Consider the following 14,636-nt stretch of genomic DNA (forward strand, 5'->3'; position numbering starts at 1 on the left):
TGTGGGGGACGAGGCCTGCAGGGGAGGGCAGTTGGGGGCGACCAGGCCAGAAGGGGAGGGCAGTTGGGGGCAACCAGCCGGCAGGGGAGGGCAGTTAGGGGTAACCAGGCCAACAGGGGAGGGCAATTAGGGGTGACCAGGCCAGCAGGGGAGGGCAGTTAGGGCAATCAGACTGGCAGGGGAGCAGTTAGGCATTGATCAGGCTGGCAGGGGAGTGGTTAGGGGGTGATCAGGCTGGCAGGCAGAAGTGGTTAGGGGCAATCAGGCAGGCAGGCAGGCGAGCGGTTGGGAGCCAACAGTCGTGGATTGTGAGAGGGATGTCCGACTACCCTCAAGGGGTCCCAGATTGGAGAGAGTGCAGACTGGGCTGAGAGACACATAATCCCCCCACCCCTCATGCATGAATTTTGTGCACCGGGCCTCTAGTCTATTTTAAATACTAAGACACCGAGTTTGTGAAATCATGCACTTTCGAAAACCACAACACGGAGGGCGCTTCCTGTGTAAGACCTGGACTGTGAGCTCTTGATGAATTTTGCTGCTTTAAGTCACATCATCGGAGCCCCAGGTACAGAGGGAGCCAGCCCTGCCTGCGGGTCCAGGTGCTGAAGCAGCCCAGCGGCTGTGGACCCTGTGGGCACAGGGGCTGGGTTTGGACTATGCCCGGCGTGAGCTCTGCGCAGAGAGAACGTGTCTCCCAACTCAGGCTCCTGTGCTGGGCTTTCATTCCAACTGCTCTCATTATCTTATTAACAAAGCCTTGGCGAATCCTGCTTCCAACAGGCCTTACCTGGAGCAGTCAGATGGATCACATAACCATCGCCCACATAGAGCGCCCAGTCACGGTAGAGCCTGTGAGAGATCTCAATCATGTCTCCAGGCCTGGGATCTTCAACCAACTGTAAGAGGAAAACCAGAGATGGTAGACAGGCTGCCAGGCAACAGCAGAGACCCTGGCAGGAGCTGCAGCACGGCCTGGGGACCCCAGGCTGCTGTTCATCATCTGTCACCCAGGGAATACCTTGTCTTTCTGAGGGGAACCAGGAGCTAGAACCCGGGAAAACGAACTTCTGGGATGGAGAAAGGAGCACGGTCTGGGTGGCATAGGATGTGAGTGTGTGTGTGTGTGTGTGTGTGTGTGTGTGTGTGTGTGTGTTGTGCATACATGCACACACACAGTGGATACAGACGTATATATGCAGGTGGGATGCACATGTGTCCTGATTGTAATGACATGACAGGCTGCATGTAGAACCCCTTCCCTGAGGCTGGGGCCCCAGGCCCATCCCCAACAACGTGGGGCAGGTGAGTCTGAGCGTCTCGGCCTCACACACTGCCCTCATGTCTCCATCACGCCTCTGGCCTGGCTGTGCTTGGCTGCAACACGGGCCTCCTCCAGCCCGGAGTCACCCACCCCTGGAGATGCCAACCAGAGAGACAGGAAATGACAGCACCCTACCAGTCACCAAGCCTTCCAGGGGGCCTAGTGTGGCTGCCTAGCTTCCTGCACTGGTCAGGTTGGGGGCAGGTGGGGCTCACACACTTAGGCAGCAGGCTCTGTTGGCACATTTCCCCCCAAACAGCCACCCTCCCAAGCCCAGGGGAAGGAAGCAGCACCCTTTGCTCCGCTGGGGAAACTGAGGATCAGAGAGGGAGAGGGACTTGCCCAGAGACACTCAGCTGGCAATGGCTGCACTGGGTCTTCACTACCCCGCCCCTTCCTGGTTCCCTTCCCTCCATCCCTTCCTGCTGTACCACCTCATCCCTGCACCTCAGTGTCCCTGCCCAGGGAGCCACAGCTTCATGACTTGAGAATTTTTCAGTTTATCTTCCTGTTTGGGCCTGACCTCAGCTAACCTCATGCAGTGCTCACCCCAGGCCGCCCAATCTGAGACCAGGGGCCAGCTTCCCTTTGCCCTCATTCCATGCCAACATCCAACAGTGGTCATTTAGCCTGGAAGCTTCTCTGGAATTCCCACCTTTGTTCATCTTTCCCCCATGACTTCATTCAGGGCCATTCTGTTCCCAATTATGTGACCCCATGTTTTCCTGACCAACCCCCAGACTTCTGTCCCACCCACTCCAGGGCCGGAGTGAGCCTCCCTGGTGGGGCCATTTGGTCATAATGGGGCGGAAAGTGGAGGGGTTTCGTGCCTGGGCTCCTGGCGCCAGAGCTCTGAGGGTGAACGTGGAAATGGCTCTGTGATATGGACTCTACCTGGGCTCTCCCTCTGCAGAGGGAGGTGGTGGCAGAGCTGAGGGGAGACAATGGGAAAGCATGGCCTCAGGAATCACTGTGCTCTGTGTACTGTTCCCAAGTGCAGCCTGGAAACTTCTATCTCCGCCCCCACCTCAGCCTGAACTCCAGACTTGCAGGTCCAACTGCTACTCAACAGGTCCACCTGGATGTCTAACTGGTCACCTCAACACCCCACCTGAGTATCAAATCCTTAATTTCCCTCCCAAACCTGCTCCTCCTCCCCTCATCTCCTCCATCCAGGCTGCCCATCACCCAGTCACGGGCTGTGAGCCCTGGAGGTGCTGTGGTTCAGCAGAAAGAGCAGGGAGCACTGGGCATTGAATCCTACTCCTGCCTCTTAACTAGCTGTGTTTTAATAAGAGGGAAAGAGGGTAGCGGTAAGGATGTGCCCAGATCTTACATAACATGTCCTCGAGCTCTTACATGGGCCACAGACCTTGAGCATCTCTTGCCCGAGGGCTCTCCGGGGCCTTAGGAGACCTGTCCTGGTCCAGGGTTGGCCCAGACTTTCCCTGACAGCACACAGGGCTTCAGCAGCTGCCTTTAGGGTGGGTCTTAGAGGCAAAGGATTCTAAAGGAATAGAGGTGGCCAGAGCCCCAGAGGTCCTCCAAACATTCCCTCCTTCTGCACATGGGGAAACTGAGGCCAGAGAGGAAGTGACCTGTTCAAAGACCCCGAGTGAATCAGGAATAGTTCTGAGATTTGATCTCAGACATCCTGACTCCCAGCCAGCAGGAAGCAGGGAGCATAATTTTGCCTCATTCCTGGAAAGTTTCTCTTCTGGATGCATAGTCCTGTCACCTTCACCCCAAGCAGATCCCCAGAAGGTAGAGGGAGCCTCCCACAGAGGGCCTTACCTGCCCGCTGAGGGCATTGCCATATCTCAGATCCGTGACAAAGTGCTCACAGTTCATTTTCTTATCCGGCTGCCCCATCTTCTTACCAACCAACCCGTTCACAAACTTGATGATCTCCTTTATGGGCCGTGGTGTGTACAGGTGGTCCAAATAGTTGTTGACCTTATATGAGCAGTACTCCAGCACTTCCACAAGGAGCTCCTTTTTCACCACCCCTAAAGCGGTGGGGGCGCCAGCCTCAGAGTTCTCCTCTGGAATCAGACACATGAGTATCAGGAACTGCAGGGGAGGCCAGGGAGGGAGAGAGAAGACACAAGACAGGGAAGAAGGGCCAGGGGATCACACTATTCAGCTTTGCTGTCTGTCCCTTCACCAATGTGATTGGAGGATTCAGTGATTTTGCTCTTTTCCTTAATGAGCTGTGAATACTTTTCATGTTAATCAATGGTGTGATGGTCATCCCCTGCCATTGTGCTCCATGATATGAGTGGACATCATCTAGTTGACCAAGTCCCTATTATTGGCTGGTCCATAGCTTATCCATTGTAAACAGCAGTAGTAAATGGTATTTATTCATATTTGCACTTGTATATTTCAAAAAGAGATCAAAGTTGTTTTAGTCCCCACTGTGTTTCAGACACTCTGCTGTGATCATCCTATGTAATAAAAGTACAGCGACCGAATGGCAGAACGACCGGAACAACCCCGGCCCCTCACCCAGGCGGCACCGCCCCCCCAAGCTGGCCTTCCCCTAAACCCCACCCTCCACCCCTAAATCACTCCCTGCTCCCTGGTGCATGTGAATGTAGTGAAAGCACAAGAAAATAATTATCAGTCCCTTCTGTCCCCAACCAGAGTCTCCAGACGGCTCTGCTAACCCTGCAGCCAAGTGTGGAATTCTCCCTCCACGGCCCGCAGCCGTAGGAGACCTTCCAAAATAGCCAAAAGGGCGACCTAAGCATTAAGGGGATGGCGGCCCTTTGCTAGGAATGTAGAGAGGCTGGGTGGGGATTCTGTGATATTGCGGTGCCTTGCAGATTTGGGGAGCTTTCAATTTCTCTTTAAAAGCGGTGGCAAAGAGGTCGCTCAGGCTGCCAGGAACAACAGCGAAGGGTAGGCACATTCACAAACAGAAAAACTTTTAAACAAACAGACATGAAGATCATATTGGGAACTGAGGGCAGAGCCCCGGGAAGAACGCAAAAATCATCCAAGGGTCATCATTCACCTTGATATACGTGTGCAAGCAACACATAAACAACTTCATCTCATGGCACGAGAAAGCAAAACTGTTCTGTTGTGGGTTGTCTTTGTGCCATCCGTAAAGAATAATTACATTCAGCTGGGGGAAAGCTATAGCTTCCCGATTAGACCCCACGGCCGGCCCTGCCCAATGGGCCCCCATCAGGGTGGGGCCGCGGGACCCCACCTGTGCACAAATTCGTGCACCGCGCCACTAGTTTCATATATTTTCTAACTTATTCTCATTTGGAATTTCATGATAAATACTCTTATCTCCATTTGACAACCGATATTGGACCCTGAGGCATCATCAGCCTTTTCTGGCAGCTCTGGCCACATGGAGAGTCCACACAGCACTTCCAGCTGGTGGCGTCCAAATCCCATTGAGCCTGGAGCCTGGGTTTTGCTCTCTAAGAGGAGGGAACTAAGGAGTAGGCAAACCAGCAGGCTCCCTTTATGTGCTGAGTCTCCAGGCTGAGGCTGAATTTACCACCCGTCCTTGAGGAAACACCACCTGCACTCACACAGCAGGACCCGGTCCTCACAGTCACGCTCCCTGTTCCCAGCCTCCTAAGTGTCGTCTGCATTAGGTGGGTTTCGCTTACTATTTGCCATCCATTCTGACAGTTTTCCACTCTGTCAGTGTAGGTGACAGCGTACAGAACCTGGTCAGTGACAAGCAGATTCTTCTGATCGTAAGACGGTTGTGTCCAGCGAGAACACAAACGCTTGCTGTCGGAGGTGTGGGTGCCATTGCTCTGCAGGGCACCAGCCCCTGTGCTCCCAGTGCGCGGTCTCATCCCAGCACCTTTCTCTCATGGACGATACACAGTGTGGGGCCTGCCTGCTCCTCTGACTGGCTGTCATCCTGCTTCTGCTGTCCCTGCAGTCCATCAAGGTTCCAGGTGCTCGTGTGTGTCTGTGTGAGACTCTGTGATGTGTGACCTGGGAGAGCTGCTCCGTGGAGGGTGTTCAGGAAAGCCTCTCAGGACGCCCTGTTCTGTGACATCCTCTGAGCAACAGGACACAGCACTGAGAGGCAGTCCCTTCCTGAGACCGGGACCCCCAGAGATGCTGCTGGTTTAGGGAAATCTGTCTGCGCGCCCAGCTAACGGGCCGGAGCTGGAGAGCATCCAATGCGGGCGCAGCTCGGCTTCCCTGTGGCCCACGGACCTCTTTCCCTGCTGGGTCAGGACCTGAGGGACCACTGAGATGCCCCCAAGGGACAGGGATGTGCAGTGAGCACAAGCCCTGCCCAGGGAGAACCCACATGGGTTCCCAGGGTGACATTTGGCTTTGAATTGTTCTCATCATGTAAACAATCTCTGGAGACTTACAGTTTCAACCCCCCTTACCTGGGGGAGCCAGGTGGACCACATAACCATCGCCCACATAGAGGGCCCAGTGCGAGGAGCCGATGCGGGAAATCTCAATCAGGTCTCCAGGCTTGGGCTCTGCACGAAACTGGGAGAAAACAGCCAGGAAGGTGAGACAGATTTCAGGGAGCTGCAGAGGCCCGGGCTGGAGCTGCCACTCCACCTAGGGATTTGCTTACTGATGCTCACCCCATGGGAAGAGTGTGTGTGTTTGGGGAACTCCTTTCCCCTGTGGGGTCCTCAGCCTGCTATAGCTTCTAGAGGTTGCCCTGTGAGTAACTGGAAGCCTGGAAAAATGTCCTTGTGCATTGGGGGAGTGAAGATGTGTACAGAATGTGTGTGTAATGTATGTGTGTCTGTGTGTATTGTGCATGGATATGTTGTGTGTTGCATGTACATGCACACACACTAGGATGCCGACATGCATATGCAGGTGTACTGTGTACGTGTCTGGAGGGTGATAACACAACAGCCTGTATGTAAACCCCCTTCCCTGAGGCTGGGGCCCAGGCCCATCCCCCACAACATTGTCCAGGTGAGTCTGAGCTTCTCTGCTCTCACACTCTGACCCTCATGTCTCCATCCTGTGTTTGCCCTGGCTGTGCATGGCCCCAACACCCACCACCTCACACTCTGCCCTCTCAGCCCCATACACGGACCCCTGAAGATGCTGAGCTGACAGACAGCAGGTGACAGCATCCTGAGGGCACCTGAGCATTGGAGAAGGCCTTCCTGTTGTTGCCCAGCTTCCTGCCCTGGGGACAGGGCTCACAGTCCCCCAGCAGGCTCTGCTGGCACATTTCCCCCATAACTGCCACACTCCCAAGCCCAGGGGAAGGAAGCAGCACCCTCGTGCTCAGCTGGGGAAACTGAGGATCAGAGAGGTAGAGGGACTTGCCCAGGGACACTCAGCCGGCAGTGGCTGCACTGGGTCTTCTCTGCCCCGACCCTTCCTGGTCCCCTTTCCTCCCTCCCTCCCTCCTTCCTTATCACCTCCTCCCTGCTCCTCAGTGTCCCTTCCCAGGGCACCACAGCTTCCTGATTTGAGAATTTTTCAGTTTATCTTCCTGTTTGTGTCTGACCTCAGCTAACCTCCTGCAGTGCTCACCCCAGGCCGCCCAATCTGAGACCAGGGGCCAGCTTCCCTTTGCCCTCATTCCATGCCAACATCCAACAGGGGTCATTTAGCCTGGAAGCTTCTCTGAATTCACTTCTTTGTCCATCTTTCCTCCATGACTTTATTCAGGGCCATCCTGTTCCCGATTATGTGACCCCATGTTTTCCTGAGAAACCCCCAGACTTCTGCCCCACTCACTCCAGTGCCTGTGTGAGCCTCCATGGTGGGGCCATTTGGTCCTAAAGGGAAAGGATAGGGGAGGTGGCTTGGTGCCTGGGCTCCTGGGGCCAGAGCTCTGGTGGTAAAAGTGGGAATGGCTCTGCGGTCTGGGCTCTACTTGGGCTCTCCCTCTGCAGAGGGAGGTGGTGGCAGAGCTGAGGGGAGACAATGGGAAAGCATGCCCTCAGGGATCACTGTGCTCTGTGTACTGTTCCCAAGTGCAGCCTGGAAAATTCTATCTTCAGCCCCACCTCAGCCCTGAACCGCAGACTCACAAGTCGAGCTGCTACTCAACAGGTCCACCTGGATGTCTAATGGTCACCTTAACATCCCACCTGAGCATCAAATCCTTATTAATTTCCCTCCCAAACCTCCTCCTCCTTCTATCATCTCCTCCATCCAGGCTGCCCATCACCCAATCACAGGGGCTGTGAGCCCTGGAGGCGCTGTGGTTCAGCAGATAGAGCCGGGAGCACTTTGCATTGAATCCTGCTCCTGCCTCTTACTAGCTGCGTTTTAGTAAGAGGGAAAGAGGAGAGCGGTAAGGATGTGCCCAGACCTTACATAACATGTCCTCGAGCTCTTACATGGGCCACAGGCCTTGAGCATCTCTTGCCCGAGGGCTCTCTGGGGCCTTAGGAGACCTGTCATGGTCCTGGGTTGGCCCAGACTTTCCCTGACAGCACACAGGGCATCAGGAGCTGCCTTTAGGGTGGGTCTTAGAGGCAAAGGATCCTAAAGGGATAGAGGTGGCCAGAGCCCCAGAGGTCCTCCAACATCCTCTCCTTCTGCACATGGGGAAACTGAGGCCAGAGAAGAAGTGACCTGTTCAAAGACCCCTAGTGGATCAGGAACAGACCAGAGATTGCTTCTCAGATATCCTGAATCCCAGCCAGCAGGAAGCAGAGAGCATAATTTTGCATCATTCAGGGTAAGTTTTTCTTCTGGATGCAAAGCCCTCTCCTCCCCTCTCCCCCAAGCAGATGTCTAGGAGTGAGAAGGAGCCCCCCAGAGAGGGCCTTACCTGCCGGCTGCGTGCCTTGCCGTATCTCATATTGGTGACCAAGCGCTCACAGTTCCTGCTCATATCACTGTACTCCATCTCCTTACCAACCATCTCTTTCCCAGATCTGAGCATCTCCTCTATGGGCCGTGGTTTGTACAGGTGGTCCAAGTGGTTGTTGACCTTATAGAAGCAGTTTCCCACCACTTCCGCCAGGAGCTGCCTTTTCACCTCCCCTAAGCCAGTGGGGGATCCAGCTTCAGACTTCTCCCCTGGAATCAGACACACGAGTATCAGGAACTGCAGGGGAGGCCAGGGAGGGAGAGAGAAGACACAAGACAGGGAAGAAGGGCCAGGGATGACACTATTGAGCTTTGGTTCTGTCCCTTCACCAATGTGATGCAGTGGTTCTCAACCTTTCTAATGCAGCAACCGTTTAATACAGTTCCTCATGTTGTGGTGACCTCCAACCATAAAATTATTTTTGTTGCTATGTTATAACTGTAATTTTGCTACTGTTATGAATTGTAATGTAAATATTTGATATGCAGGATATATTTTCATTGTTTGCGACCCACAGGTTGAGAACCACTGGATTAGAGGATTCACGGATTTTAATCTTTTACTTAATGAGATATGAATACTTTTTCAAGGTAATGAATACTGTGATGGTCAGTGGCTGCTATTGTGCTCCCTTATATGCACGGACATCATCTAGTTGACCAGCCACTGTCACTGATCCTTCTTCTTTATGAGACTGTGGGGCCCAGAGACGCGGTGTTTTAATGAAATCTCTCAGCACGCCCAGCTCAAGAGCAGGGAGCTGAAGAGCTCCTAATGCTGACATAGCTCGACTTTACTGGGGCCCACGGACCACTTTCCATGCTGTGTGAGGGGCTGTGAAACCACTGAGATGCCTCCAGGTACACGGATGTGCAGTGAGCACAAGCCCTGCCCAGGGAGAACCCACACGGGTTACCAGGGTGGCATTTGGCTTTGAATTGTTCTCATCATGTCAACAAATCTCTGGAAGTTATACTTTCAACCCCCCTTACCTGGGGGAGCCAGGTGGACCACATAACCATCGCCCACGTAGAGGGCCCAGTGCGAGGAGCCAGTGCGGGAAATCTCAATCAGGTCTCCAGGCATGGGCTCTGCACGAAACTGCAAGAAAACAGCCAGGAAGGTGAGACAGATTTCAGGGAGCTGCAGAGGCCCGGGCTGGGAACTGCAGCTCCGCCTGGGGATTTGCTTTCTGATGCTCACCCCATGGGAAGAATGTGTGTGTGTGGAGGACTCTAGTCCCCTGTGAGGTCCTCAGCCTGCTGTAGCTTCTAGAGGTTGCCTTGTGAGTAAATGGAAGCCTGGAAAAATATCCTTGTGCATTGCAAGAGTGAAGATTTGTACAGAATGTGTATGTACTGTATGTGTGTCTGTGTGTATTGTGTATAGGTATTTTGTGTGTTTCATGTACGTACATTCACACTAGGATGCAGACTTGCATATGCAGGTGTAGTGTGTATGTGTCTGGAGGGTGTTAACACAACAGCCTGTATGTAAACCTCCTTCCCTGAGGCTGGGGCCCAGGCCCATCCCCCACAACATTGTCCAGGTAAGTCTGAGCTTCTCTGCTCTCACACACTGACCCGCATGTCTCCATCCTGTGTTTGCCCTGGCTGTGCATGGCCCCAACACCCACCACCTCACACTCTGCCCTCCCAGCCCCGGTACACGGACCCTTGAAGATGCTGAGCTGACAGACAGCAGGTGACAGCATCCTGAGGGCACCTGAGCATTGGAGAAGGCCCTCCTGTTGTTGTCCAGCTTCCTGCCCTGGGGACAGGGCTCACAGTCCCCCAGCAGGCTCTGCGGGCACATTTCCCCCATAACTGCCATCCTCCCAAGCCCAGGGGAAGGAAGCAGCACCCATGTGCTCAGCTGGGGAAACTGAGGATCAGAGAGGGAGAGGGACTTGCCCAGGGACACTCAGCTGGCAGTGGCTGCACTGGGTCTTCTCTGCCCCACCATGGTCTTCTTTCATCCCTTCCTATCTTATCACCTCCTCCCTGCTCCTCAGTGTCCTTCCCAGGGCACCACAGCTTCCTGATTTGAGAATTTTTCAGTTTATCTTCCTGTGTGTGTCTGACCTCAGCTAATCTCCTGCAGCGCTCACCCCAGGCCGCCCAATCTGAGACCAGGGGCCAGCTTCCCTTTGCCCTCATTCCATGCCAACATCCAACAGTGGTCATTTAGCCTGGAAGCTTCTCTGGAATTCACTTCTTTGTTCATTTTTCATCCCTGACTTTATTCAGGACCATCCTGTTCCCAATTATGTGACCCCATGTTTTCCTGAGAAACCCCCAGACTTCTGTCCCACCCACCCCAAGGCCTGTGTGAAGCTCCATGGTCGGGCCATTAGCTGGTGACTGGGGTTCATAGGGGAGGGGGCTTCCCTCTTGGGCTGCTAGGGCCAGAGCTCTGGGGGTGAAAGTGGGAATGGCTCTTTTGCTCATGCTCTACCTGGGCTCCAGCTCTGCAGAGGGAGGTGGTGTCAGAGCTGAGGGGAGAAGATGGGAAACCATGGCCTCAGGGATCACTGTGCTCTGTGTACTGTTCCCAAGTGCCTCCAGGAAACTTCTATCTTCAGCCCCACCTCAGCCCTTAACTCCAGACTCACACGTCCAACTGCTACCTGGGTATCTAAATGATCACCTCAAACACCCCATGTGAGCATGAAATCCCTAATTTCTATTCCAAACTCCTTCTCCCCCTCTTATTCTCCTCCACCTAGGTACCCCTAAGACCCAGTCACTGGACCTCCAGCCCTGGAGGTGCTGTGGTTCAGAAGGAAGAGTAGGGACCACTGGGGTTGAATCCCTACTACCTTGTGTTGGTAAAAGGGCAAGGAGGAAGGGGTTAAAGCTGTGCCCAGATCTTACATTATTGGGTTGCATAGAGTAGGAGGGAGCACCCATTTCTTCACATAGGGAGTGAGGATTAGAGAGATTGGGAGACTTGCCCAAGAACACTCAGCTGGAATTGGCTGCACAATGTCTTCTCTTAAGAACCTTCTTGAACCCTTACATAGGCCACAGACCTTGAGCATCTCTCCTTAGAGGGCTCCCTGGAGCCTTAGCCGACGTGTCATGGTGCAGGGTTGGCCCAGACTTTCCCTGACAGCACACTGGGCATCACGAGCTGCCTTTAGGGTGGATCTTAGAGACGAAGGATCCTAAAGGGATACAGGTGGCCAGAGCCCCAGAGTTCCTCCAAACATCCCTCCTTCTGCACATGGGGAAACTGAGGCCCAGAGAGGAAGTGCACTGTCCAAAGACCCAGAGTGGATTAGAAGCAGACCTGAATTTTGCTCTCAACACCTAACTCCCAGCCAGTGGAACCCCAGGAGCCCATGTTTGCATCATTCAGGGTAATTTTTCTTCTGGCTAGTCAGACCCATTACCCCCATTCCAAGCAGACCTCCAGAAGGGAGAGGGAGCCCCCAGAGAAGGCCTTACCTGCCGACTGCGGGCTTTGCCATATCTCAGATCCGTGACAAAGTGCTCACAGTTCCTGCTCAGGTCACTGTACTCCATCTCCTTACCAACCATCTCCTTCCCAGCATTGAGCATCTCCTTTATGGGCCGTGGTTTGTACTGGTGGTCCAAGTGGTTGATGACCTTATAGGAGCAGTTTCCCACCACTTCCATGAGGAGCTCTCTTTTCACCACCCTTATGCCGGTGGGGGCGCCAGCCTCAGAGTTCTCCCCTAGAATCAGACACAGGAGTATCAGGAACTGCAGGGGAGGCCAGGGAGGGAGAGAAGACACAAGACGGAAGAAGGGCCAGGGGATCACATTATTGAGCTTTGATTCTGTCCCTTCACCAATGTGATTGGAGAATTCAATGATTTTGCTCTTTTCCTTAACGAGCTATGAATACTTTTCATGTTACTCAATGTTGTGATGGTTAGTGGCTGCAACTGTGTTCCATTATATGAATGAACATCATCTAGTTGACCAAATCTGTATTATTGGCTGGTCCATAGCTTATCCATTGTAAACAATGGTAGTAAATTGTATTTGTTCATCTTTGCACTTGTGTGTTTCAGAAAGAGATCAAAGTTGTTCTACTCCCACTGTGTTTCAGACTCTGCTGCGCAAATTTCATATATTCCCTCACTTATTCTCCTTTTGAATTTCATGGTAAATACTATCATCTCCGTTCAGCAACTGATATTGGACCCTGAGGCATCATCAGCCTTTTCTGGCCCAGCTCTGGCCACATGGAGAGTCCACACAGCGCTTCCAGCTGGTGGCGTCCAAATCCCATTGAGCCTGGAGCCTGGGTTTTGCTCTCTAAGAGGAGGGAACTAAGGAGCAGGATACTACTCTTAGGGCAATGGAAACTAAATAGAAAATAATCAAATGGGACGACATCAAAATAAAAAGCTTCTGCACAGCAAAGGAAACCATCAACAAAACAACAAGCCCACTTCATGGGAGAACGTATTTGCCAATGTTATCACCGATAAGTGTTTAATCTCCAACATTTACAGGAAACTCATACAACTTAACAAAAGGAAGATGAACAACCCAATCAAAAAATGGGCAACGGACCTAAATAGATACTTTTTGAAAAAAGCCAAGAGAAAGGCCAAAAGACATATGAAAACATGCTCAAAGCCACTTATCATCCAAGAGATGCAAATTAAAACGACAATGCGGTACCATCTCACACCTGTCAGAATGGCTATCATCAACAAATCAACAAATGACAAGTGCTGGCAAGGATGTGGAGAAAAAGGTACCCTCGTGAACTGCTGGTGGGAATGCAGACTGTGGAGAACAGTATGGAGTTTCCTCAAAAATACTAAAAATGGAACTCCTACTTGACCCAGTGATCCCACTTCTAGGAATATATCCCAAGAAACTAGAAACACCAATTAGAAAGGATATATGCACCCCTATGTTCATAGCAGCACAATCTACAATAGCTAAGATTTGGAAACAGCCTAAGTGCCCATCAGTAGATGAATGGATTAGGAAACTGTGATACATGTACACAATGAATACTATGCTGTTGTAAAAAAGAAGGAATTCTTACCATTCACAACAGCATGGATGGAACTGGAGAGCATTATGCTAAGTGAAATAAGCCACTCAGAGAAAGATAAATATCACATGATCTCACTCATTTATGGAATATAATGAACAACATGAACTGATGAACAAAAACAGTTCCAGAGACAGAGAAGCATCTATCAGACTATAAAACCTCAGAAGGAAGGTGGGGGAGGGTGGGGATAAGGGGGAGAGATCAATCAAAGGACTTGTATACAAGCACATAGGCCTAACCAATGGACACAGAAAACAGGGGGTTGAGTGGAGGGATAGGGGGTAACATGGGGACAAGGACACATATGTAATAACTTAATCAATAAAAAAAATTTAAAAAAAGAGCAGGTGAACCAGCTGGCTCCCTTTATGTGCTGAGTCTCGAGGCTGAGGCTGCACTTTGCACCCGTCCTTGAGGAAACACCACCTGCACTCACACAGCAGGACCCGGTCCTCACACTCACGCTCTCTGTTCCCAGCCTCCTAAGTGTCGTCTGCATTAGGTGGGTTTCGCTTACTATTTGCCATCCATTCTGACAGTTTTCCACTCTGTCAGTGTAGGTGACAGCGTACAGAACCTGGTCAGTGACAAGCAGATTCCTCTGATCGTGAGACGGTTTCTGTCCAGCGAGAATGCAAACGCTTGCTGTCCGAGGTGTGGGTGCCATTGCTCTGCAGGGCACCAGCCCCTGTGCTCCCAGTGCGCGGTCTCATCCCAGCACCTTTCTTTCATGGACGATACACAGTGTGGGGCCTGCCTGCTCCTCTGACCGGCTGTCATCCTGCTCCTGCTGTCCCTGCGGTCCATCAAGGTTCCAGGTGCTCATGTGCGTCTGTGTGAGACTCTCTGTGATGTGTGACCTGGGAGAGCTGCTCCGTGGAGGGTGTTCAGGAAAGCCTCTCAGGGCGCCCTGTTCTGTGACATCCTCTGAGCAACAGGACACAGCACTGAGAGGCAGTCCCTTCCTGAGACCGGGACCCCCAGAGACGCTGCTGGTTTAGGGAAATCTGTCTGGGCGCCCAGCTAACGGGCCCGAGCTGGAGAGCGTCCAATGCGGCCCCAGCCCAGCTTCCCTGGGGCCCACGGACCTCTTTCCCTGCTGGGTCAGGACCTGAGGGACCACTGAGATGCCCCCAAGGGACAGGGATGTGCAGTGAGCACAAGCCCCGCCCAGGGAGAACCCACATGGGTTCCCAGGGTGGTATTTGGCTTTGAATTATTCTCATCATGTAAACAATCTCTGGAGAGTTACAGTTTCAACCCCCCTTACCTGGGGGAGCCAGGTGGACCACATAACCATCGCCCACATAGAGGGCCCAGTGCGAGGAGCCAGTGCGGGGAATCTCAATCAGGTCTCCAGGCTTGGGCTCTTCACGAAGCTGCAAGAAAACAGCCAGGAAGGTGAGACAGATCACAGGGGACTGCAGCTCCACCTGGGGATTTGCT

At 52.7% G+C, this 14,636-nt stretch overlaps 1 protein-coding gene across 1 annotated transcript; it reads right to left on the minus strand.

Annotated features, from left to right (window-relative positions):
- Window positions 1-790: 790 nt before the first annotated feature.
- Window positions 791-14,569, minus strand: LOC102417822 (the record flags this gene model as incomplete). The annotated part of the gene is made up of 7 exons (XM_014450768.1): window positions 791-899; window positions 3,119-3,369; window positions 5,716-5,824; window positions 8,097-8,347; window positions 9,131-9,239; window positions 11,591-11,841; window positions 14,461-14,569. Coding segments are annotated over 7 exons (1,189 nt in total), but the record flags the coding sequence as incomplete, so codon positions are not given.
- Window positions 14,570-14,636: the final 67 nt, after the last annotated feature.

This window comes from Myotis lucifugus, unplaced genomic scaffold, assembly GCF_000147115.1.
Source record: "Myotis lucifugus unplaced genomic scaffold, Myoluc2.0 scaffold_3644, whole genome shotgun sequence".
NCBI lineage: Eukaryota > Metazoa > Chordata > Mammalia > Chiroptera > Vespertilionidae > Myotis > Myotis lucifugus.